At 49.1% G+C, this 26480-nt stretch overlaps 1 protein-coding gene across 1 annotated transcript in view; it reads left to right on the top strand.

Annotated features, from left to right (window-relative positions):
• Positions 1-8277: 8277 nt before the first annotated feature.
• The window catches only part of LOC116955989 (uncharacterized), an 83778-nt gene continuing 65575 nt past the window's right edge, over positions 8278-26480 (top strand). Inside the window, exon 1 of the mRNA XM_076053840.1 lies at positions 8278-8578. Coding sequence (XP_075909955.1) covers positions 8482-8578 — 97 coding nt within the window. The 5' untranslated portion in view covers positions 8278-8481. The remainder of the gene's footprint in view (positions 8579-26480) is intronic.

Below are 26480 nucleotides of genomic sequence, written 5' to 3'. Positions count from 1 at the left end.
CACAACACATACTCACACACAACACACACTCACACAACACTCACGCACACAACACACACTCACTCACAACACACACTACACACAACACACACACAACACACTGACGCACACAACACACACTCACACACAACACACACACACTCGCACACAGCACAAACCTACACAACAAGACACTCGCCAAAACACAACACACACAACACAAACCTACACAACACACACGCACAACACACTCACACACAGCACACTCACACACAACACACACAACACACTCACACACAGCACACTCACACACAACACACACACAACACACACTCGCACGCAGCACAAACCTACACAACAAGACACTCGCACAACACACACGCACACAACACACACAACAACAACACACTCGCACACAACACACTCACTTACACAGCTCACACGCAGCACAAACCTACACAACAAGACACTCGCACAACACACACGCACACAACACAAACCTACACAACACACACGCACAACACAACACATCACACACAACACACACAACACACACAACACATCATACACAACACATCACACACAACACACTCGCACGCAGCACAAACCCACACAACAACAACACACTCGCACACAACACTTACACACAACACACTCACACACAACACACACACTCACACACAACACACTCACACACAACACACTCATACACAGCACACACTACACACAACACACACTCACATACAACACACACTACACACAACACACACTACACACAACACATACACACAACACACACACACACAACACACACTACACACAACACAAACCTACACAACACACACGCACAACGCAACACACACAACACACTCACACACAACACACTCACACACAACACATACTCGCACGCAGCACAAACCCACACAACAACAACACACTCGCACACAACGCACTCACTTACACAGCTCACACGCGCGTTTCACAAATGCATTGTCCGTGTACGAATTGAGATCTTCCGTCGGCGTCTGCTGCAGCGTTAGGAGGGCGAATGCTTCTCCAAACAGACAAACATTTGGCAACCTTTAACAGCATATAGCTCTCTCTCTCTGCATGATAAAGGCTTTTTGGTTAGATCGCGTGCAGTATAAATGCCGTGTGAGGAAACCCTCCAACACCCGGCACGAACAATCAGTAAGGGATTTGTCACGTAAACAAAACGTCAAATAGTTACTAGTATAGTGTAGTAGTGTATAGTGTAGTGTAATAGTGTATAGTGTAGTGTAGTAGTGTATAGTGTAGTAGTGTATAGTGTAGTAGTGTAGTGTATAGTAGTGTATAGTGTAGTGTGTAGTAGTGTTTAGTGTAATGTAGTAGTGTATAGTGTAGTGTAGTAGTGTATAGTAGTGTAGCAGTGTAGTGTATAGTGTAGTAGTGTAGTGTATAGTAGTGTATAGTGTAGTGTGTAGTAGTGTATAGTGTAGTGTAGTAGTGTAGTGTATAGTATAGTGTATAGTAGTGTATAGTGTAGTGTGTAGTAGTGTATAGTGTAGTGTAGTAGTGTATAGTAGTGTAGTAGTGTAGTGTAGTATAGTGTAGTAGTGTAGTGTAGTATAGTGTAGTAATGTAGTGTATAGTGTAGTGTATAGTGTAGTGTATAGTGTGGTGTATAGTAGTGTAGTGTAGAGTGAAGTGTATAGTGTAGTGTATAGTAGTGTAGTAGTGTAGTGTATAGTAGCGTAGTAGCGTATAGTAGTGTATAGTGTGGTGTGTAGTAGTGTATAGTAGTGTAGTGTAGTAGTGTATAGTAGTGTAGTGTATAGTGTAGTAGTGTATAGGAGTGTGAAGTGTTGTCGTGTAATGTAGTGTAGTAGTGTATAGTGTAGTGTGTAGTGTAGTGTGTAGTGTATAGTGTAGTGTATAGTGTAGTGTATAGTGTAGTGTATCTAGTGTATAGTGTAATGTAGTACTGTATAGTAGTGTAGTGTATAGTGTAGTAGTGTATAGTGTAGTATGTAGTAGTCTATAGGAGTGTGTAGTGTAGTAGTGTATAGTAGTGTATAGTGTAGTGTATAGTGTAGTGTAGTAGTGTAGTGTATAGTGTAGTATACTACTTCAGCCCACCAGTGTGTTGAAGAGCGAAGTCGTGACCTATTTGGCGTTGTGTTTACGTCACAAATCCCTTACTGCTTGTCCGTGCCGGGTGGTGTAGGGTTCGACACGACGTGTACACTGCACATGATCTCACCCACAAACCTCGATTATGAATCATGTTGGTCGCGACAGCCTGCTCCTCCATGTCTTTCTCTCCATGTGTCTCTCTCCCTTTCTCTCTCCATGTCTCTCTCTCTCCCTGTCTCTCTCCCTTTCTCTCTCTCCCTGTCTCTCTCCCTTTCTCTCTCCATGTCTCTCTCACTTTCTCTCTCCATGTCTCTCTCTGTTTTTTTACGATCAGAGGAAACAAGAAGATGCTCGGTGTAGTCGGCACTTTGCTTCGTTCATCATTTCGTTTTTCTAAATGCTTTGCTTTATGTAACCCCCCCCCCCCCCCACACTTTTTAAATGAAAGATTTAACAAAATATTTCTCGCTCTGCTCTCCTTACCCCTTTCCTCCCTCTCCGCCCCCCCCCCTCTCTCTCTACCCCGTCTCTTCCTACTCCATGTCGCTCTCGCTCTCTTTCGCTCTCTCTCTCGCTCTCTCGCTCACTCTCTCGCTCTCTCTTTTTTTATAACTACGACAAGTGCTGCATCTGCACGCAGCCCTTCCCACAGTCAAACGACCTCCGACGGGTAGCTCAGATCTGCATGCAGAGCTCTCCGTCATCTGCCACCGAGCACACGGCCTCCTCCAGCGCCCACTGCTCCTTGAAGGCCGGCACGGCGTGGGTCAGCCGCGCATGGCGGAATTCCAGCCACACCCTGGCTCCGACCAGAGCGCGGAAGATGCCCAGGCTGCTGGCCGGACGTTGCCCCTCCAGGGCTACCTTCCTCGCCCTGTATACGGCGAGCTTGGCGTAGCCGAAGAGCACATTGACCAGCCCCTGAATATGTTGGGGTCCGTCGCCTTTTGGGTATCCAAAGATGAGGACCGTCGGGGAGAAGTGGAGGCTGAACCTTAGGAGGATGTTTCTCAGGACCTTGAACAGCGAGTCCAGGCTCTTACACTCCACGTATTGGTGCACCACCATCTCCACTTTACCGCAGAACCGACACTCTGGGGACGTGTCGGTGAAGCGAGCCAGGGAGGCGTTGGTGGTGACGGTGCCGTGGGCGATGCTCCAGCTGAGGTCGCCGATGCGGTTGTACGTCGGGCTGGAGTAGAGTTGCCTCCAGCGAGGCCTCTCCGGAGAGACGCAGGGCAGGGATTTTCTCCAGGCATGGTCTTTGTGGCTCCTCAGGGTGTCCTGTTGGTGGAACCGGACCATGTAGGAGTAGAGCACCTTCCTCTTTACATTTGCGAAGGCCACCTCCGGCAGGTCTTCCAGCCGGCACAGGTTGTGATCCGCCTTCGTTTGTCGGCATTGGCGATGCAGTGGCACGACTGAGAGCTCCAGTGGAGGGGGACCGAGAGGGGCCTCGTCATCCCCAACGCCGATGGGGGTGGCATTCTCCCCCGCTGCCGCTGAGAAGGCCCCCTTGGCTTCGGCCAGGATCCGGGCAGCCACCCGGAGCGACTGCAGCCCCCCTGTCTTTGCGGCCACGTCTGCCGGTCCGAGCCACCGGCTCCGTGTTTCAGGCTCCACCAGATCTCCCGTCCTGGTGAGCCGCGCGTTGGCGAGGCGCCTCTCCATGCCTGGGGTGGCGGTGGTGGATGGCAGCTTTGTCTGTGGGTTCCTGAGGATCGGTTCGGAGACCAGATCTTCGGCCGATCGTGGCTGGTTCAGCCTCCTGATGGCGAGGGAGCTCCATTTCTGCAGGACGCTCCTGTAGAAAAGTTGGCAGCTGTCCCAGTGGGAGGCCCTGCAGGTCCATGTAGAATAGTTGTGTAGAATAGGTGTTTGGAGCACTGCAGACCCCCCAGCTGTTTCAGGAGGAAGGAGGCCGTGACGCTCCAGGCCGGTGCCGGGGCGGCGTTCAGGAACTTTTGCGCGGCCTGCAGTCGGAAAGGTGGCCAGCTGACTCCGCACGCACACCGGCCCGTGACCGCCCTCGTCCAGTGGCAGGGCCAGGACCCCAGCCGCGACCCGGTGTCCTCCACCCGACCAGAAGAAGTCGAGGACTCGCTTCTGAAGTGCGTTGACGAGGCTCATGGGGGGGTGCGGGGAGAAGAGTCGGTGCCACAGCATGGACGTCACCAGCTGGTTCACCACCAACGTCTTTGTCCTGAAGGTGAGGAACTTGCATAGGTGACTCCAGGTGCCCAGCCGCTCCTCCACCTTCTCCTCCAGCTCGACCCAGTTCCTCTGCGGTGGTTCCTCCTCTGGTGCGAGGAACACCCCCAGGTGGTGCAGCGATGTTGTGCTACAATTTCTCTCTCCATGTCTCTCTCCATGTCTCTCTCCCTTTCTCTCTCCATGTCTCTCTCCATGTCTCTCTCCCTTTCTCTCTCCATGTCTCTCTCCATGTCTCTCTCCCTTTCTCTCTCACTTTCTCTCTCCCTTTCTCTCTCCATGTCTCTCTCCATGTCTCTCTCCATGGCTCTCTCCATGTCTCTCTCCCTTTCTCTCTCCATGTCTCTCTCCCTTTCTCTCTCCATGTCTCTCTTCCTTTCTCTCTCCATGTCTCTCTCCATGTCTCTCTCTCCCTGTCTCTCTCCATGTCTCTCTCCATGTCTCTCTCCATGTCTCTCTCCCTTTCTCTCTCCATGTCTCTCTCCCTTTCTCTCTCCATGTCTCTCTCCATGTCTCTCTCCATGTCTCTCTCCATGTCTCTCTCCCTTTCTCTCTCCCTTTCTCTCTCCATGTCTCTCTCCATGTCTCTCTCCATGTCTCTCTCCCTTTCTCTATCCCTTTCTCTCTCCATGTCTCTCTCCATGTCTCTCTCCCTTTCTCTCTCCATGTCTCTCTCCATGTCTCTCTCCATGTCTCTCTTCCTTTCCCTCTCCATGTCTCTCTCCCTTTCTCTCCTCCTTCTTCACCTCACTTCATCCCGACACGTTCTCACAAAGACAAAGGTCCACGCCCCGTGTAGCCTCGGCAGACCTTTGGGGCAAGTGCCGTTGGCGAATGGCACGGTGGGTTTTTTGTGTGGTGGGGTGGGGGTTTACGTGCGGTGCGAAAGAAGTCTAACTAGCATGCGATGCATTACAGCCCACACCGTGACACACGAGGGGGTGGGTGGCCAGCAAGTGCGCCCGGCCGCCTTTGTCTCCCTAGTAGTGATGTTTACTACACACCAAAGACAAAGATCCCCCGTGTAGCCTGTAACAGACTGTTGGGGCAAGTGCTGTTTGCGAGCACCTATGAAGGCCGGCACGGTGGCACACGAGGGGGTGGGTGGCCAGCAACTACGCCCCTGCCGCCTTTGTCTCCCTAGTTCCGATGTTTGAACACTGCACCAAGTACTCATTTGAGGCTGAATCGTCCTACGGGATGCCCAGGACCGGTTTACAGAAGCGTCACTGATGTCGGCCGTGAGTCGGAATCGAACTCAGGTCACCGGGTTCGTTGAGAAGCGCGCTAACTACTGCGCCACCGCTCCCCACAAACGCCCACCCACGCAAAGACACACACACCTACCAACGCACAGACACACACACACCTACAAAAACACAGACACACACACCTACCAACGCACAGACACACACACACCTACCATCGCACAGACACACACACACACCTACCAACGCACAGACACACACACACCTACCGACGCATAGACACACACACACCTACCATCCACTCTCTCTCACACACACACACCTACCATCCACTCTCTCTCACACACACACACCTACCAGCCAATCCCACTCTCTCTCACACACACACCTACCAACGCACACACACACACCTACCAACGCACAGACACACACACACACCTACCAACGCACAGACACACACACACCTACCAACGCACAGACACACACACACCTACCGACGCATAGACACAAACACACCTACCATCCACTCTCTCACACACACACACACCTACCAGCCAATCCCACTCTCTCACACACACACACCTACCAACGCACACACACACACCTACCAAAGCACAGACACAAACACACCTACCGACGCATAGACACACACACACCTACCATCCACTCTCTCTCACACACACACACCTACCAGCCAATTCCACTCTCTCACACACACACACCTACAATCCACTCTCACACACACACACCTACAATCCACTCTCTCTCACACACACACACCTACCATCCACTCAATCTCACACACACACACCTACCATCCACTCTCACACACACACACACACCTACCAGACCACTCTTTCTCACACACACCTACACCTACAATCTACTCTCACACACACACACACACACCTACCAGACCACTCTCTCTCACACACACACCTACCATCCACTCTCTCTCACACACACACACCTACCATCCACTCTCACACACACACACACACCTACCATCTACTCTCACACACACACACCTACCATCCACTCTCACACACACACCTACAATCCACTATCACACACACCTACCATCCACTCTCTCACACACACACCTACAATCCACTATCACACACACCTACCATCCACTCTCTCACACACACACCTACCATCCACTCTCACACACACACCTACAATCCACTATCACACACACCTACCATCCACTCTCTCACACACACACCTACAATCCACTATCACACACCCCTACCATCCACTCTCACACACACACACCTACAATCCACTCTCACACACACACACCTACCAGACCACTCTCTCTCACACACACACCTACAATCCACTCTCTCTCACACACACACACCTACAATCCACTCTCTCTCACACACACACACACCTACCATCCACTCTCACACACACACACCTACCATCCACTCTCACACACACACACCCCTACCATCCACTCTCACACACACCTACAATCCACTCTCTCTCTCACACACACACCTACTATCCACTCTCTCACACACACACACCTACCATCCACTCTCACACACACACACCTACCATCCACTCTCACACACACACACCTACCATCCACTCTCACACACACCTACAATCCACTCTCTCACACACACACACACCTACCATCCACTCTCACACACACACCTACCATCCACTCTCACACACACACCTACCATCCACTCTCACACACACACACACCTACCATCCACTCTCACACACACACACCTACCATCCACTCTCTCACACACACACACCTACCAACGCACACACACACACCTACCAAAGCACAGACACAAACACACCTACCGACGCATAGACACACACACACCTACCATCCACTCTCTCTCACACACACACACCTACCAGCCAATTCCACTCTCTCACACACACACACCTACAATCCACTCTCACACACACACACCTACAATCCACTCTCTCTCACACACACACACCTACCATCCACTCAATCTCACACACACACACCTACCATCCACTCTCACACACACACACACACCTACCAGACCACTCTTTCTCACACACACCTACACCTACAATCTACTCTCACACACACACACACACCTACCAGACCACTCTCTCTCACACACACACCTACCATCCACTCTCTCTCACACACACACACCTACCATCCACTCTCACACACACACACACACCTACCATCTACTCTCACACACACACACCTACCATCCACTCTCACACACACACCTACAATCCACTATCACACACACCTACCATCCACTCTCTCACACACACACACCTACCATCCACTCTCTCACACACACACACCTACCATCCACTCTCACACACACACACCTACAATCCACTCTCTCACACACACACACCTACCATCCACTCTCACACACACACACCTACAATCCACTCTCACACACACACACCTACCAGACCACTCTCTCTCACACACACACCTACAATCCACTCTCTCTCACACACACACACCTACCATCCACTCTCACACACACACACACCTACCATCCACTCTCACACACACACACACCTACCATCCACTCTCACACACACCTACAATCCACTCTCTCTCTCACACACACACCTACTATCCACTCTCTCACACACACACACCTACCATCCACTCTCACACACACACACACCTACCATCCACTCTCACACACACACACCTATCATCCACTCTCTCACACACACACACCTACCAGCCACTCTCTCTCCCACTTTCCCTCCCCCACCCCCCATCTCGCACCCACCCACCTCTCACACACAGACACACACACAGACAGACACACACACACAGACACACACACAGACGAACGCGCACGAGCGAGCGACCGGCCCAGCCTGCATCGAGGACGCCCCATGCAGCCACTCAGCGTGACGGCGGCGGCGGCGGCGGTGGTGGTGGTGCTGGTGGCGGTGGTGCTGGTGGAAAATGTCCCGACGTAAGCAGCCCAATCCTCAGCAGCGCAGGGCGACCGACGACGCCTCAAAAGCCGCGGCATCTGCGGCCAGCGCTCCTACGGCTTGCGGTGAGAGAGTTGCTGAGTGACCGCGTGCACGTGCGTTGTTGTTGTTGTTGCTGTTGAAGTCGCCGGGTTGATGTCCATCTCTGTCTGTGCGTGTGTGTCTCTCTGTGTGTGTGTGTCTGTTTGTCTCTGTGTGTGTGTCTTTGTGTGTCTGTGTGTGTGTGTCTGTTTGTCTCTGTGTGTGTGTCTTTGTGTGTCTCTGTGTGTGTCTCTGTGTCTGTGTCCGTGTGTGTGTGTCTGTGTGTGTGTCTATGTTTGTCTGTGTCTCTGTGTGTGTCTGTGTGTGTGTCTGTTTGTCTCTGTGTGTGTGTCTTTGTGTGTCTCTGTGTGTGTGTCTGTGTGTCTCTGTGTGTGTTATGGTGTCTGTGTGTATGTCTGTGTGTGTCTCTGTGTCCGTGTGTGTCTGTGTGTGTGTCTGTATGTCTGTGTGTGTCTGTGTCCGTGTGTGTCTGTGTGTTTGTCTATGTTTGTCTGTGTCTCTGTGTGTGTCTCTGTGTGTGTGTCTGTGTGTCTCTGTGTGTGTTATGGTGTCTGTATGTCTGTGTGTGTCTCTGTGTCTGTGTCCGTGTGTGTGTCTGTGTGTGTGTCTGTGTTTGTCTGTGTCTCTGTGTGTGTCTCTGGTGTGTGTGTCCGTGTCTGTGTGTGGGGGGAGCGGTGGTGCAGCGGTTAGCGCTACACTGCGCTGCGAACACGGCGACCCGGGTTCGATTCCCGCTCACGGCCAACACCGGTGACGATTATCTGAACCGGTCCCGGGCCTCCCCTAGGTCGATTCAGCCTCAAACAAGTACCTGGTGCGGTGTGTAAACATCGCCGCTAGGGAGACAAAGGCGGCCGGGCGTGGTGTTGGCCACCCATCCCCTCGTGTACCGTTCCGGCCTTCGTAGGTGCCCGCTAACAGCACTTGCCCCAACAGTCTGTTACAGGCTATACGGGGGATCTTTGTTTGTGTGTGTGTGTGGCTGAGAGGGCATGGGGTGCAGGTGGAGGTTGTGGGTTTAACTCTCCACCACGCAAGCTGCCAACTCGTCAGGCCACGCGTTGTTGACGTGACAGAGACCCCTCGACTCAAGTGTCGGGTGGTGGCGGGTTTGACGACACGCTCACGGGAAATAACACGGGGGTATTTTTTTTTTTAACCCTCTCTGGCAATGCAACTGGAGGCGTTCAGGTGTTCGGACATCGAAGGAGTCAAGCAACTGCACGTTCACCACACGCAGGGCTTGTGGTGCACGTGCAGACAAAGACGCTCTGTTGAAATGTTCCGCGTTGACTTTGAAACTGATTTGGCATCTTCTTGGTTCTTTGGGTAAAGTGACGTAGAAGGGAAATAATAAAACTTAATAAAATTCTCACGACGTTTCGGCCACAACACAAACAGCCGTCCTCAGGTGAAGAAACAGAACTGTCGGGACGACAGCGCTTCGCTGAACACTGCCAAGCTGGTTTGGAGGAGCAGAGCGCCTTGACGAAGGAGTTTAGATATCAAGAGAAGAATTTCGCATTGAAGTAGCTGTGTTAATGTGAGAGATTAGCAGGATGTTAAGGTGGAAAATTAGCATGTAACTGGGAGGTTAGCATGATGTTAATGTGAGGAATTAGCATGCAGCTGGTCACGGAAGTGGGGCTATGCTAAAGTCAGAGTTTGCATATCAACAGAGGCATTCAGTATATTGACGCTAAAGAACTGCAACTACCCAACTATCGCGCAATAAACCGATGCGATTTGGCATGTTCACCGCAAGTTCCGTGATGAACGCAAACTTGAGTCCCCTTGCGAAAGGTGAAATCTTTTTGGTGTTTGAATACCTGAACAGACATCCCGTTTCATTTCCCACAAAAGGGTAAAAAACCACCCTATTATTTTTTTTTATTTTTTAAATTCATACTTTGATGCTGGCAAAAAGGGTATTCCTTGATGTAGCTGCTGTTCAACCCCGAGCTATAAAGGCTCTGACACGTGCATTGTCAGTGTGCTGTCCGCCTTTTGGAGTTATTTTCTGGTCTGTTACTGGTGGTGAGACTAGGCCATGAATAACAAGGCTGTCCTCTGGTGTAAGGCCAATCGGTTTCAAAGACAATGCCATTATATTATTCATAATAACGGTGTTTTTGGTTAGATCGGTGTTATTTATAAATGTGTCGTGTAACCCTCCACCACCCGACACGGCCAACCAGCAACAAAAGTGTCACGTTGACGAAAGACAAAATAGTTCACGACTGTTGAAGAGTGAATGATGTTGATTCACTCTTCAACACACCGGTGGGCTAAAGCAGTGAACTATTTTGTCTTTTGTCAACGTGCACATTTTTTTCTGCTGATTGGCCGTGTCGGGTGGTGGAGGGTTACACGACACATTTATAAATAACGCGATCCAACTACAAAAAAACTTTATTATGAATAATATTGGTCGCGAAAGCCTCCTGCTACGTGTCAAACATTATTATTGTTATCAGAGCCACGTGTTTGTTTGCATGTTCAGCACAAGCGCTGTGTGCAAAAGGTGTCTATTTGGTGTTTGAACGTCTTAACGCCTCCTGTTGTACTATCGTTTGGTTCTTTCGTATAAAATCACGTAGATATAAAATAATAAAAATGATAACTTTACCGAAAGAACCAAAGAGTATGTATTCCTGCAGTTACGAAAGCTTCAAATACAGATTGGACCAATTTTATTGTCAGAAAGGGGGTTAAAAAAAACCTCATTTAATTTTGTCATCCTTTGACATTGGCACAAAAGGTTGCCATTAGACAGCTGCTCAAACCCCCCCCCCCCCAGCTCTCCGTGTGGCATCGCCCTTGTACCGTTCGCCTTGTGGCGTCATTCTCCGGTCTGACGCTGGTGGTAAGACGAGGCCACGAAGAAGGCCAATAAGTTTATTTTGTTTGTTAAACCAATACCCACATATTGATCATGATCAGAGGCGCGTTTTGTCTGCATGTTCACCACAAGCGCCGCGTGCGATCAATGCGATAACTTGATTGCTAGCAAAAAAAAAGGTGTCCCGTGCTCTTGGGTTCTGTCGGTAAAAGTCACGTGGGTAGAAATAGAACACGGCAATTCGTGCCCCAGCACTCGGCCTTGGCATCTGTCGATGGGCCGTGATCGTGGCTCGCTCGACCACGTGCGCTGGGCCGAATGGCCGTGGCAGATGTGGCGGGCGAATTCCCCGTTAGACGTTGGTAGTGTGTTTGCTGTGTGTGTTTTTATTTGTTTTACTCGTACGGCTGCTATTGCTGCTGCTGATGTTAGATGCAGAGATAACAACAACAACAACTAGTACAGACTCATACTCTAAAATAAAACAAATCACGACGTTTCGATCGCAGCACAAGCGATCCTCCATCGGGTGGGATCACCGCGGCGAGCAAAACGCTCAAGTCGGCGGAAGAGCACCCGTGGCCAGGGTAAGACGGGATTCAAATCTAGATTAAAAGGTGTCTATTTGTTTTTAAACCTTAACACAACTCCCGTCTTATTTCCAGAAAAGGAGGGGTAAAACGCCGCATTCTTATTTTGTTTCGTAATTTTATAACTGGGAACAGCAGCAGCAGCACAAACAAAAACCGTCCCGGGACACATTTCGCGATCTGTCCCACCGAGAGAGTTCCTGCAGTACCCGAAGCGCCAGCGTCACGCGAAGACTTGTGAACGTGAACCAACAACAACAATAACAACAACCACCACAGCCCCACTAGAACAACAACGAGAACAACAAACAACAACATCAGCAAATGTGTAGCAGCAACAGCTGTAGCTGTCGGGGTGTTCACGTGCGCATCGCAGACGCCAAGTGGCTCGTGATGGGTCAAAAGGGTGGGGTGGTGGGGGGGGGGGGGCGGGGGGGCTTGCACGGATCCCCACGGCCACGCGTTGTGTTGATGACCCCGGCCAATCACACTCTGCGGCAGGGGTGTGTGTGGTCGATAAAATGTGTGTGGGGTGGAGGTGGTGGTGGTGGTGGTGATGGTGGCGCCACTTTTGTGTGTCAACCGGTGGGTTTGGGTTTTGTTTCCACGTGGTGGAGGCGGTCGCCTTCTACCCGCGCGTGCGCGCGCCTCGCCTGGCTCCACCGCGAGAATGTGGAATTGCCACCGCCGTAATCTCCGTAGGGGGCTGTGAACGTGGCGGGTGGCGGGTGGCGGGCGGGGGGGGTGGTGAGCAGCTATACTTCTTGGCGTGAGCTTCGCGGAGCGCTGCGATTCCCTCCGAGTTTGAGAGCCGCGGTTTGAGTCACGAGTGGGATTATGGGACCTTACGAGCCCCCCTTTAGTGGGCGGGCCGCTGTGACCTACGAGGTCCCCTTTAGTGGGGGGCCGCTGTGACCTACGAGCCCCCCTTTAGTGGGGGGGCCGCTGTGACCTACGAGGTCCCCTTTAGTGGGGGGGGCGCTGTGACCTACGAGCCCCCCTTTAGTGGGGGGCCGCTGTGACCTACGAGCCCCCCTTTAATGGGGGGCCGCTGTGACCTACGAGCCCCCCCTTTAATGGGTTAGCCCCGCAATATTTCGCAAGAACTGATAAATAAATGAGTAAATGAGTGAGTGAGTGAGTGATTGAATGAGTGATTGAATGAGTGAGTGATTGAATGAGTGAGTGAATGAGTGAGTGAGTGAATGAGTGAATGAGTGAGTGAGTGAATGAGTGAGTGAATGAGTGAGTGAATGAGTGATTGAATGAGTGAGTGAATGAGTGAGTGAGTGAGCGAATGAGTGGGAAAATTAGTGATTGGGTGGGTGGGTGAGTAGGTAAGTGAGTGAGTGGGTGAGTGAGTGGGTAGGTGAATGGGTTAGTGGATGAGTGAGTGGGTGAGTGAGTGGGTGAGTAAGTGGGTGAATGAATGAGTGGGTAAGTGAGTGGGTGAGTGAATGGGTGAGTGAGTGAGTTGATGAGTGAGTGGGTGAGTGAATGGGTGAGTGAGTGAGTGGGTGGGTGAGTGAGTGGGTGGGTGGGTGAGTGGGTGAGTGAGTGGGTGAGTGAGTGGGTGAGTGGATGAGTAGGTGAGTGGGTGAGTGAGTAGGTGAGTGGGTGAGTGAGTAGGTGAGTGGGTGGGTGGGTGAGTGAGTGGGTGGGTGAGTGAGTGAGTGGGTGGGTGGGTGAGTGAGTGAGTGGGTGAGTGAGTGAGTGGGTAAGTGAGTGAGTGGGTGAGTGGGTGGGTGAGTAGGTGAGTGGGTGGGTGGGTGAGTGAGTGGGTGAGTAAGTGAGTGAGTGGGTGAGTGGGTGAGTGAGTAGATGAGTGGGTGGGTGAGTAGGTGAGTGGGTGGGTGGGTGAGTGAGTGAGTTAGTGGGTGGGTGAGTGAGTGGGTTGAGTTATCAGGATGTCTCCTCGGCGCAGCTCCCAGACGACACAACAACGCTTTGACTTAGAAGTCGTTCGCTGTCTGTAGGTCCCGCCTTGAACGCTCACCACTTTAAACTTTAAACTCACCTCCCCTGCCTTTCCATACACGGGGGTGGCGCATTGGTGGCGTCTACCGACGACATGTGCCACTACTTGAGTGGTACTCCCCAAACAAAGCGGTACTCTGTTTTATCGACCCCGGTCCGGATGATGGGCTGAGTTAACCGCCCAGCACAACCCACCTAGCAGGCTTTGAACTCCTTCCTTTCCGAGTGTGAGCCACTCGCTCCACACGTGTGTGCGCGTACACGTGTGTGTGTGTACACGTGTGTGTGTACACGTGTGCGCGCGTACACGTGTGTGTGTGTACACGTGTGTGTGTACACGTGTGCGTGCGTACACGTGTGTGCGCGTACACGTGTGTGTGTGTATACTCCTGGGTACGTACACACATGCATACATATTTACAGATATCCCCTCTATAGCCTGCACAGACTGCTGTTGGGGAAAGTGCTGTTAGCGAGCACCTATTAAGGCCGGCACGGCACAAGAGGGGATCGGTGGGTAGCACCACGCCCGACCGCCTTTGTCTTCCCGGTGGCGATGTTTGCTACACTCCGTACCAGGTACTCATTTGAGGCTGAGTCGACCTAGGGGAGGACTAGGACCGGTTCAGATTATAATCGTCACCGGTGTTGGCCGTGAGCGGGAAACGTACCAGGGTCGCCGGGTTCGTATGTGCAGGAGGTCACGGGACAGACCCCGGTGCTATGGGTTGACTGCTGTGCCAGGCTAGGTGCAGGAGGTCACAAGACATACCCAGGTGTTATGGGTTGACCGCTGTGCCAGGCTAGGTGCAGGAGGTCACAAGACAGACCCAGGTGTTATGGGTTGACTGCTGTGCCAGGCTAGGTGCAGGAGGTCACAAGACAGACCCAGGTGCTATGGGTTGACTGCTGTGCCAGGCTAGGTGCAGGAGGTCAGAGGACAGACCCATTTGTTATGGGTTGACTGCTGTGCCAGGCTAGGTGCAGGAGGTCACGGGACAGACACAGGTGCTTATGGGTTGACTGCTGTGCCAGGCTAGGTGCAGGAGGTCACAGGACAGACACAGGTGCTTATGGGTTGACTGCTGTGCCAGGCTAGGTGCAGGAGGTCACGGGACAGACTCAGGTGCTTATGGGTTGACTGCTGTGCCAGGCTAGGTGCAGGAGGTCACAGGACAGACACAGGTGCTTATGGGTTGACTGCTGTGCCAGGCTAGGTGCAGGAGGTCACGGGACAGACTCAGGTGCTTATGGGTGGACTGCTGTGCCAGGCTAGGTGCAGGAGGTCACAGGACATACCCAGGTGCTATGGGTTGACTGCTGTGCCAGGCTAGGTGCAGGAGGTCCCAGGACAGACACAGGTGCTTATGGGTTGACTGCTGTGCCAGGCTAGGTGCAGGAGGTCACGGGACAGACCCAGGTGCTTATGGGTTGACTGCTGTGCCAGGCTAGGTGCAGGAGGTCACAGGACAGACACAGGTGCTTATGGGTTGACTGTTGTGCCAGGCTAGGTGCAGGAGGTCACAGGACATACCCAGGTGTTATTGGTTAACTGCTGTGCCAGGCTAGGTGCAGGAGGTCACAGGACATACCCAGGTGTTATGGGTTGACTGCTGTGCCAGGCTAGGTGCAGGAGGTCACAGGACAGACCCAGGTGTTATCTGTTGACTGCTGTGCCAGGCTAGGTGCAGGAGGTCACAGGACATACCCAGGTGTTATGGGTTGACTGCTGTGCCAGGCTAGGTGCAGGAGGTCACAGGACAGACCCAGGTGCTTATAGGTTGACTTGTTGTGCCAGGCTAGGTGCAGGAGGTCACAGGACAGACACAGGTGCTTATGGGTTGACTGCTGTGCCAGGCTAGGTGCAGGAGGTCACAGGACAGACCCAGGTGCTTATGGGTTGACTTGTTGTGCCAGGCTAGGTGCAGGAGGTCACAGGACAGACACAGGTGCTTATGGGTTGACTGCTGTGCCAGGCTAGGTGCATCAACCTGTGCTCCCTCCCGTGCCAACTCCGCTGCGTTTTATCCGCCCGGCGCTCCGCTCGTTGTTGTGAGCGTCGCTCCTCCGCCCTCCGCCGTTGCTGGAGAGCGACTGCCTCCAACTGCCCAGCAGCAGCAGCGGCGGCGGCGGCGGCGTCCTTCACGAGCCTCTTCCTCGACGGAAGCTGAACTTGACTACGCAACAATATTCTCTTAAGTTTGAGTGGCTGCACACAAAGACACAGACAAAAGGCTCCAGTTATACGCCTTTTGACAGACTGTTAGGGCAAGGGGTGTGTGGTCAACAGCACACGGTTTGATCGGCTTTGTCTCCGCCAATGCTGATGTTTACACAGCGTACTTGAGGCTGAGTCGACCCAGGGGAGGCCCAGGACCGGTGCGAACGTTCTACGCGTTTAGTCGAACTTGAGCAGCTGGGTTCGTAGCGCAGTGCGCTAACCATCGCGCCACCGCTCCCTACCACCACCACCACGACCACACACACATGCACACGTGCGTACTCGATTGATGCATACACGGAACAAGACAAAGGTCCCCCGTATAGCCTTAACAGACTGCTGGGGGCAAGGGCTGTTGGCCATTCGCACCTTTGAAGGCCGGCACGGCACACGATGGGGATGATACGGCCAGCACCACGCCCGGCCGCCTTTCTCTCCCGAGCGGCGATGCTTACACGTCGCACCAGGTACTCATTTGAGGCTGAGTCGACCTAGGGGGAGGCCCTCGACCGATTCAGATAATCGTCACGTGGTGTTGGTGGCCGTGAGCGGGAATCGAACCCGGGCCGCCGGGTTCGTAGCGCAGAGCGCTCTGACCGCTGCTCTGCCGCTCCCCAAAAACAACAACAACAACCGCCATTCGCCACTAAGTGGCGGTGACGTCACCGCGGCGCTTGTGCCAGGCTAGGTGCACGTTGAGGCCACCACGTGAAGTGTCGAACGCCCGCTGGCAGGAGGTCACGGGGCAGACCCAGCAGGTGCCACGGGTCGGCTGACTGAGATGACCGAGATGAGTGGCTGATGCACCACCTATGCCCCCCTACAGTGCCAACTTGCTGTGCTTTAGCCACCCGGCGCTCCGCTCGTTGTTGTGAGCGTCGCTCCTCCGCCCTCCGTTGTTGTTGGAGGGCGACTGCCTCCAACTGCCCAGTAGCATCCTTCACGAGCCTCCTCCTGCACAGAGGCCGATCTTGACACCGCTGGTACCAGTCATCGGCAAGTCCACTCAGCCTCACGTCCTCCTGTACCACATCACTCCATCTCTTCTCTAGGCCGTGCCGCGCCCGTTTAGCCCCCTCAATCCGGCCGAATAAAAGCTGTTTCGGCATGTGGTGGCTGGGCATGCAGGCTACATGACCCAGCCGCTCCCCACACACACACGTACAAATACAAAGATCCCCCGTATAGCCTTAACAAACTTTTGGGGCAAGTCTTCTAGTATGTATGTACAGTATGTTAAACTTCTTTCGCACCGTACGTAGCCAACACATACAGACGTAGGGGAGCGGTGGTGCAGCGGTTAGCGCTACGCTGCGCTACAAACCCAGCGACCCGGGTTCGATTCCCACTTACGGCCACCAACATCGGTGACGGTTAACTGAACCCGGTCCTGGGCCTCCCCTAGGTCGACTCAGCCTCAAATGAGTACTTGGTGCAATGTGTAAACATCGCCACTGGGGAGACAAAGGCGGCCGGGCGTGGTGCTGGCCACCCACCCCTCTCGCGTGCCGTGCCGGCCTTCATAGGCGCTCGCTAACAGCACTTGCCCCAACAGGCTGTTGCAGGCTATGCGGTGGATCTTTGTCTTTGTGCAGTATGTTGAACTTTTTTCGCACCGTACGTAGCCAACACATACGGACGCATAGGATCGTGCGTTTCCGCGTGTGCGTATTGTGGCCGTTAAAACATTGTTGTGGGTTATTACAGGTAACCGCATTGTGCACGTACTGTGTCCACCCAAGTGATTCACAGGCTGGGGGTAAGGTGTGGGGACGCCTACCAAATTGAAACGAAACGCTACATTTTTTTTAAAATTTTGACCGAAAACTTTCGTGACATGCGGGTAATTCATTATTTGTTTTGGTACGATCGGCAAAGTCACGTAGATAGAAGATATAAAAGTAAATTAAATAAAAGTTAAAACTGCGACGTTTCGATCACAGCACGAGCGATCGTCATCAGGAGGGGAGAAAAAAACAGTCGTAGTTTTCACTTTTATTTTATTAACTCGATTTTTTTTTTTTATCTACGTGACTTTACCGAAAGAAGCAAAGAATATTAATTTTTATTTAACATTTTTATTTTATTTTATCAGGGTAAGGGTCGGGATCGAACCCACGACCTCATGCACACCAGGCGAGGTAGTTAACATCTCCTAGCCACCGTGATGATGATGAGAGAGAGACACGCAAACTCCCAATATACAGCAGGCGTCAGCGTCGGAATCGAACCCACGACCTCCTGACAACCAGGCGAGGTAGTCAACATATCCTAGCCACCGTGATGACGGTGAGAGAGCGAGACACGCAAACTCCCAATATACAGCAGCAGCAGGCGTTAGTGTCGGGATCGACGCCACGACCTCCTGCACACCAGGCGAGGTAGTTAACATCTCCTAGCCACCGTGATGATGATGAGAGAGAGAGAGACACGCAAACTCCAAATATACAGCAGCAGCAGGCGTTAGTGTCGGGATCGAACCCACGACCTCCTGCACACCAGGCGAGGTAGTTAACATCTCCTAGCCACCGTGATGATGATGAGAGAGAGAGAGACACGCAAACTCCAAATATACAGCAGCAGCAGGCGTTAGTGTCGGGATCGAACCCACGACCTCCTGCACACCAGGCGAGGTAGTTAACATCTCCTAGCCACCGTGGCGAGGAGGTCACCTCCGGTGCAGCACCTCTCCCCCCCCCACCTCGCGCCTTCCACAATCGCAGGGCCATTGCCTGTCACCTTCGTTGCCTGAGCGAGCGAGGGTAACAAGCGGTGACTTGTGCCGCCGTTTGCACCTCCAACGCGTTTCGTTCCGTTGGTTCATTCGCGACCGAACGATTTCTAAAACCGGTAATTTGATTGCGAAAACGGTTACCGGTTCACCGTTTGTTGTTGTTGTTTTTTGTTTGTTGCGAAACAGTTCCAGTTGATTTCTACTGCACTGTTACGTGCGACGCGTATACACGATAGTGTACACACGTTGCTGCACAATTGCATCACACGTTATGAATACAACCGGTGTTATGAATAACGTACACTTAACAAAGATCCCCCGTGTAGCCTGTAACAGACTCTAGGGGCAAGTGCTGTTAGCGAGCAGCAGCAGCACCTGTGAAGGCTACCGGCACTGTGGCACACGAGGGGGTGACCGGCCGAGCGCCTTTTTTCAACGTTTTTACTTTTATAAATTTTTCGACGGTTTTATTTGTTTTGATTTAAAGCTTTCGTGACTGCCAGGGATTCATATTCTTGGTTCTTTCGGTGAAGTCACCACGTAGAAGGGAAACAATAAAATAATTAAAAATATGAAACAATAAAATTATCACGACGTTTCGACTGCAACACGAGCAATCATCATCATCAGGTGTGAAAATCACAGCAAGAACATTTGAAAAAAGTGGGGGTTATTTTTAACGTTAGCACCACGGAGAGCGATTTGGCAGTTATTCAGATGGACGAGTCCATCTATGTTCGGAAAAGAGGAGGGGGAAACGAAAAATAATGGATGTGGTCTGAAAGCCACCGTAAGCGTGAACAATCAATTAAGACCCGAAATGGTTTATCAAATCCTTCCAAGGATCGCTAAGCCAGAATCCATCTTCTCGGTTGAAATTGTCTCTGTGCTTGTATATGTGGATAGCCTCATGAACGAATCTCTCATGGTAGCCAAATGGCTTGCAAAGAACCTCTGTCTTGGAGAAGTCAATGTCATGTGAGCCTACTAAATTATAACAGTGATCTGCCACGGCCGAGGTGTTGGTCCTACCGTGTATTAGGTCTGCTTTGTGTTCAAAGGTTTTATTTGTATTATTTTTCGACGGTTTTATTTTTTGTTAAATTTTCGACGGTTTTATTCGTATTATTTTTCAAAGGCTTTATTTGTATTTATTTTTCAAAGGTTTTATTCGTATTATTTTTCGACGATTTTATTTTAATAATTTTTCAACGGTTTTGTTTTTATTAAATTTTCGACGGTTTTATTTTTATTATTTTTCAACAGTTTTATTTTTGATTTAAAGCTTTCGTGACTGCAGTAATTCATATTTTTAGCTCTTTCGGTAAAGTCGCGTTGAAGGGAAACAATACAATAATACAAATATATATAAAACAATAAAAATTCTCACGACGTTTCGACCATAACACAAAAGGTCGTCATCACACCTGATGACGACCGTTTGTGTTATTTTATTGTTTCCCTTCAACGTGACTTTACCGAAAGAGCTAAGAATATGAATAGGTTTTATTTTTATTAATTTTTCAAAGGTTGTATTCGTATTATTTCTCAACGGTTTTATTTGTATTTATTTTTCAACGGTTTTACTGAACTTGACTCCTATGTCTGTCGTGGTCAAATCTTGTAATCCATATTTCCCGTTGTCCAATCGATCCCAAATTGTGCACACGAACTCAGATCCGGAGACAATGCATGTCTGTAATCAACATCGGCATCAATTAATCAATTAATTGGCTCGTTTAAAGCAATTAATATTTTGTATGGAAGCCTTAGTGGCCGAGTGGTTTGCGAACAGGTTTTGTGAAAAAAAATGTTTAATACCAACATATGAGTCGAGAGTTCGAAACTCGGCCGAAACATATATTTTTTACATTTTTTTTATTTTTCCATTGTTAAGTTAAAGAGTAACATGAAATGCTTCGGTGTCTATACAAAAGGTTTTTTTATTATGATGTCGTGCATCGAACGGGACAATGCATGGATAGGGTCAGTGACGTCATTTTTGCAGTGAACTTTTGCAGTGAACATTTAGTGAACTTTTAACATTGATATAAAGGTTTTATCCATTTAAATGTTTTAATTAAGTTGGTTGTAGTGGACAAATCGTTTGAGTGTTGGTCTTCCGATCTAAAGGTCAAAAGTTCAATTCTCAGGTATGAAAATAATACGGTTTTTTAAATTAAGATTTTTTTGTACTTTACATAGAGGTTTCAACTGTACCATATTCGATTGAACGCACTTCTGAAATTCTTAAGAAATAATCATGAAGTGTTTGGTGGTCGATTGAAGGATTACTGCTGGCGAATCGAGTTCCAGAATCGTGCAAGTCCACATATACACGTGCTGGTGTGGCTAGAAGATCACCCCTCATTCAATACCCCTGAGGGAATCAATCAAATTGACAAAGTGTGCACAGCAAAAGAGCCGCATGAGAGTTCTGAGCTACGGTGGCTTTCAGACGGCATCCATTATTTTCGTCTCCCCCCTCCTCCATTCCGAACATAGATGGACTCGTCCATCTGAACAAACTGCCAAATCGCTCTCCGTGGTGCTAACGTAAAAAAAACCGCCACTTTTTTCAAATTTTTCTTGCTGTGGTTTTCACACCTGATGATGATTGCTTGTGTTGCAGTCGAAACGTCGTGAGAATTTTATTGTTTTATATTTTTATAATTTTATTGTTTCCCTTCTACGTGACTTTACCGAAAGAGCCAAGAATATATATGAGCATCGTGAAAAAGTGCCAGGTTCACCGTCATACAAACGCATGCAAGAAGAATGATGACGACTCATCATTAGGGTGCCACTTCTAATTCCCACGACAAGTTTGTGCTGAAAAACCCGCATCGTCTCTGAAACATTTGATGACTTCATTCGCAATGGTGCTCGAATATGCTTGCTGAAGCGAAGATACGAAGACCGATGGATTAACAATTACAATCCTACGCTCCTCTAGCTCTGGAAAGGAAATATGGACATCCAGCCATGCGGATGAAATGACTCAATCGCGGACTACATTGCAAAGTGCATTGCTAAATCAGAACCTACGGAGCTTGCCCCGACAATCAGGCAAGCAATGCAGCAAATTCAACGTGAAGAAAATGACGTGTCGCTCAAACTGTTCAAGATCTGCATGAGAATAATGAAGGAGCGACGGGTTTCAGCTAGTTGATTGTGTATTCCGATTATATTTTCTGATTTAAAGCTTTCATGACTGCAGGGATTCATATTCTTGGTTCTTTCGGTAAAGTCGCGTAGAAGGGAAACAATAAAATAAGAAAAAATAGTTTTATATTTTTATTATTTTATTGCTTCCCTTCTACGTGACTTTACCGAAAGAACCAAGAATATAAATTACGATTATGTCATTCGAACCTTCGAGCGAGTTCAAGAAAATGTGTCTTCCTCAACACTCGAAAACCCCGAGCATCGAGACGGAGTGTTGAGATTCAATGAACAAGGTCAAACATCATTGGACCTCCTTTGCCAGTACCAAAATATAATCATAGGGTTTTCCCCTTTTTTCTGGCAACAAAACTGAAACCTTTTTTTTTACAAGGATTCATGTTTGCATTAACCACATTACCTGCAGTCGAAATGCAAACAAAAAACACACTCTGATAATGTATGCATTGTCCTTGAAACTGATTGGTCCACACCAGAGACAGCTTTTCTTAGAGCCTAGCCTCAATTGGTGCTAGACCATATGAAAGCCGTCTCTGGTGTGGACCGATCAGTTTCAAGGACAATGCATCATATTATCAGAGTGTCTTTTTTTGTTTGAATTTTGACTGCAAGTATTGTGGTTAATGCAGATATGAATCCTCGTAAGAAAAAGGTTTCAGTTTTGTTGCCAGAAAAAAAGGGGAAAACCCCTATTATTAAGGTCAAGCATCTGGATATTGCGCCAAGATCTTTGAACGATACTAAAAGCGTCCTTTGCAATATCAAGATACGTGCTTGGTAGAGTTTGCAAATGTTGTTTGAACCACATTGCGCAAAAGCGCAAGACGATCTTCAAGTTAACATCGATGGAGATGCATATGAAGAAGTAGAGATCTCTGCGAGAGGAAGAGAGGTGATCACGCTCACTGATAGCACAAAAAATGGTCAAAATAAATGTTCCAGCAGTTGTTAGAGTGCCATGCTTTTTTGTTTGCAACAGATCCTGAAAACTACTATCATAGCCTTCTGGTTCAATAGAAACCATGCAGAAGTGAACAAAAGCTATTGCAAGGATTCGATACTGCAAAGGAAGCATTTCTGGCAAGTGAACAACAGCTCAAACAGATGAGTGACCGTATGGAAGTGCATCGTGAACGTGACAGACAACTTGAGGATGCATTAAATCAAGTTCGTGCACTCAACATTCTCGAAGAAGATGTACCAGTTCAAATGGAAGATGAAGAAGAAGAAGAGGTGGCAGATGTGCCAATGGATGAAGAACGATTCCATTCGGCACGTAGAGCAATGAATGTATGGACAACGGGAAATGTTTAGAATGGTCACAGAAAGCATTAACAAGCAATTAGCATGAAGACCCTGAGACTGAAGACTCTCCTGAACGATTAAGAGTCTTCATCACTGGTGGAGCTGGAGTAGGCAAAAACATTCCTACTGAAATTGTTGAAAAATCAAATCAATCGTTGCTTTTGCAAAGAAAGCTGTAATAGTCTGTGCGTTAGCTGGAGTTGCTGTGCGCCTTATCGGTGGATCAACTATTCATTCCACATTGAAATCGCCTGTTCAAAGAGATGGTCGAAGCGCTACCATGTCACCATTAACCGGACATTAATTAAGAACCACGCGACTACAATGGAAGGACATTGATTGCGTCACGACCGATAAGATATCGATAATCTCATATCACATGCTATGATGCATGATTGAAATGCGTCTTCGACAGCTGAAGAATAAGTATGATCAATTCTTCGGCGGTATCAATATCCTGTTCCTTGGCGATTTGATGCAGCTTCCTCCAGTTAGACCGAATAAGACAACTGTCACTCCTATACATGATCAGCCAGAACATCTACAACCAGCCACTCGTCTATGGAGATTATTCGCACTGTGCGAGCTTCAAGAAAATATGACACAGCAGGGTGATAATTACGTTCATCAATGTATTGAATGCACTGCGAGTTGGAGAAATGAGAGCTGAGCATTCCGCAGTATCGGAAAGCAGACGTCTTCAAGAACCAATGGAAGAGTTTGCCATAGATAAAGCTCTGCGAATCTGTCCAACGAATGAATCAAGGGGATGCTGATAATGAAGCAGTGCTTCAATGCTTCAGAGTTGATCGTTATTTTTTTTTACCCTTTTATCTGGTAACAAACTGACACCTTGTTTTACAAGGAGTCATGTTTGCATTGACCACAATACCTGCGGTCGGAATGCTAACAAAAAACATAACTCTGATAATGTATTGGCACTGTCCTTGAAATTGATTGGTCCACACCCGAGACAGCTTTCCTTAGAGCCTAGTCTCACGTTGGTGTTGGACCAGATGACGCCAAAAGGCGCACAACTCAAAGGCAAAGACAGGAGGTTCCAATGGTACGTCAGAGTTCTTAAGACCCCTATGTACACAATAACAGCACAATATCAATATTTCGTGACTGCAGGAATCCATAGTAGGTAGAAAAATTAATAGACCACGTGACGTTTCGATCGCAGCACCAGCGACCGTCATCAGGTGAGATCGAAACGTCGCCATCTGTTACATTTTCTATCTACCACGTGACTTTGCCGAAGGAACCAAAGAGTAAGCACAAGTTCAATTGGCGGATGCCACGAGGGATGTTGAAAATATCGAAATGAACACAATAATTCCAAAGGACATCAATAAGACTGGAGGCCTGCCACGTGAATTGATCATATTTGTAGGAGCCAAAGTCATGTCAAGATCCAACATTGATGTCTCTAAAGGACTTGTAAATGGTGCAATTGGATCTATCAGAAAAAAAATCACTAGGCCTATTCCTAGTCGTGCACAATTGCACGAAAGACGAATACCTCCAAATAGTTGAAATAGACTTTGGCAAGGACAGCACACACGAAATAAAGCCGAAATCCGCGTAGTTCCCTGCTAATCGTGGCTATGGTACAGCTGAACGATTCTACGATTGGCATCGACAGTGCACAAAATGCGGATCAAGCCTTAAGTCGTGTTCGCTCGCTGGATGGACTTTGAATTGGAGATTTGGACAACCGAAAACTAACCGCGTTAGCAGCAATTGATCGAATGAGAAATCATCAACCAGATTAAAAGAAGCTCGATTTGTGTGTCAACATCTGATACGGACAAATCTGGTTGAGTACATTGCAAACGACATCAAGGCAATGCATAGAGTTAAGAACAGTGCTCTCGGATCGTACTATGAAAGGTGAGGTCCACAAAAGAGTCTTAGACTTGTCTATTTTTTGCAAGTATTTTGAAAAGGCAATAAAAGAATATTCCTTTGGAGGGGGGGGGGGGGGAATCATTGTTACAATCAAGACTAAAAAATGAAAAAATAAACTCCGAACATTTGCTTTTTTTAACCAACGGTTTTATTTTAAAGTGCACTAAAAAGTAAAAATATTTTTTTTTCAGCCGTCACCAGCTGATCAGAATATTTTTGGACATTTGTAACAAAAAAAATAAAACCGCGTTGGGAGCCGAGAGTCGTCCTGATGACAACCGCTTGTGTTGCGATCAAAACGTCGTGGTTTTTGTTTTTATTCACTTTATTTTTATTCACTTTATTTTGTATTATTTGATAGTGTTTGTCTGCTGATGATTTTCATTCGCTTGCAAGTATGCAGTAAAACCTTGGATTGCGAGCATAATTCGTTCTGGAAACGTGTTTGTCATCCAAAGCACTCGTATATCAAAGCACTCGTATATCAAAGCACTCGTTGTGATCACGTGACGCTCGGTAGTACAAAGCGTGTACACGTACTACTGCTCGTATTGCAAGACCCTCGCTCGTTTATCAAATTAATATTTATTTAAACATTTTGCTCGTCATGCAAAACACTCGCAGACCAAGTTACTCGCAATCCAATGTTTTACTGCACTAGATAGCTTATTAGGGGACAGCTCACTACAATGGACGGTTGGGTTAAAATATCGCCGTTCATCATGCGTACAATTTATTTCTCAGAACCCTGTTGGGTTTAGGCAATGGTGGTGGGAGGGAGGGAGGGGGGGTTGTACTTACTGGGTTACACTAAAATTGAACGAGGGGTAGTCAATCCAGTAGCTAAAGAATGGCTGATAACAAGTGTGCGGATGAAGCTAAATAAAAAACATACTTAAATATTAAAGCACACCACACATACACACCACACATACACCCCACACATACACACACACACCACACACACCACACATACACACCACACACAACACACACCACACACACACACATCACACACACCACACACACCACACATACACACCACACATACACACATCACACACACACCACACATAACACACACACCACACACACACATCACACACACCACACACACACACACCACACAAACACACATCACACACACACCACACAC

This window comes from Petromyzon marinus, chromosome 63, assembly GCF_048934315.1.
Source record: "Petromyzon marinus isolate PM22_M1 ecotype Great Lakes invasive population chromosome 63, UKy_Petmar_22M1.pri1.0, whole genome shotgun sequence".
NCBI classification, from domain to species: domain Eukaryota; kingdom Metazoa; phylum Chordata; class Hyperoartia; order Petromyzontiformes; family Petromyzontidae; genus Petromyzon; species Petromyzon marinus.
This window is presented reverse-complemented; position numbering and strand designations above follow the sequence as displayed.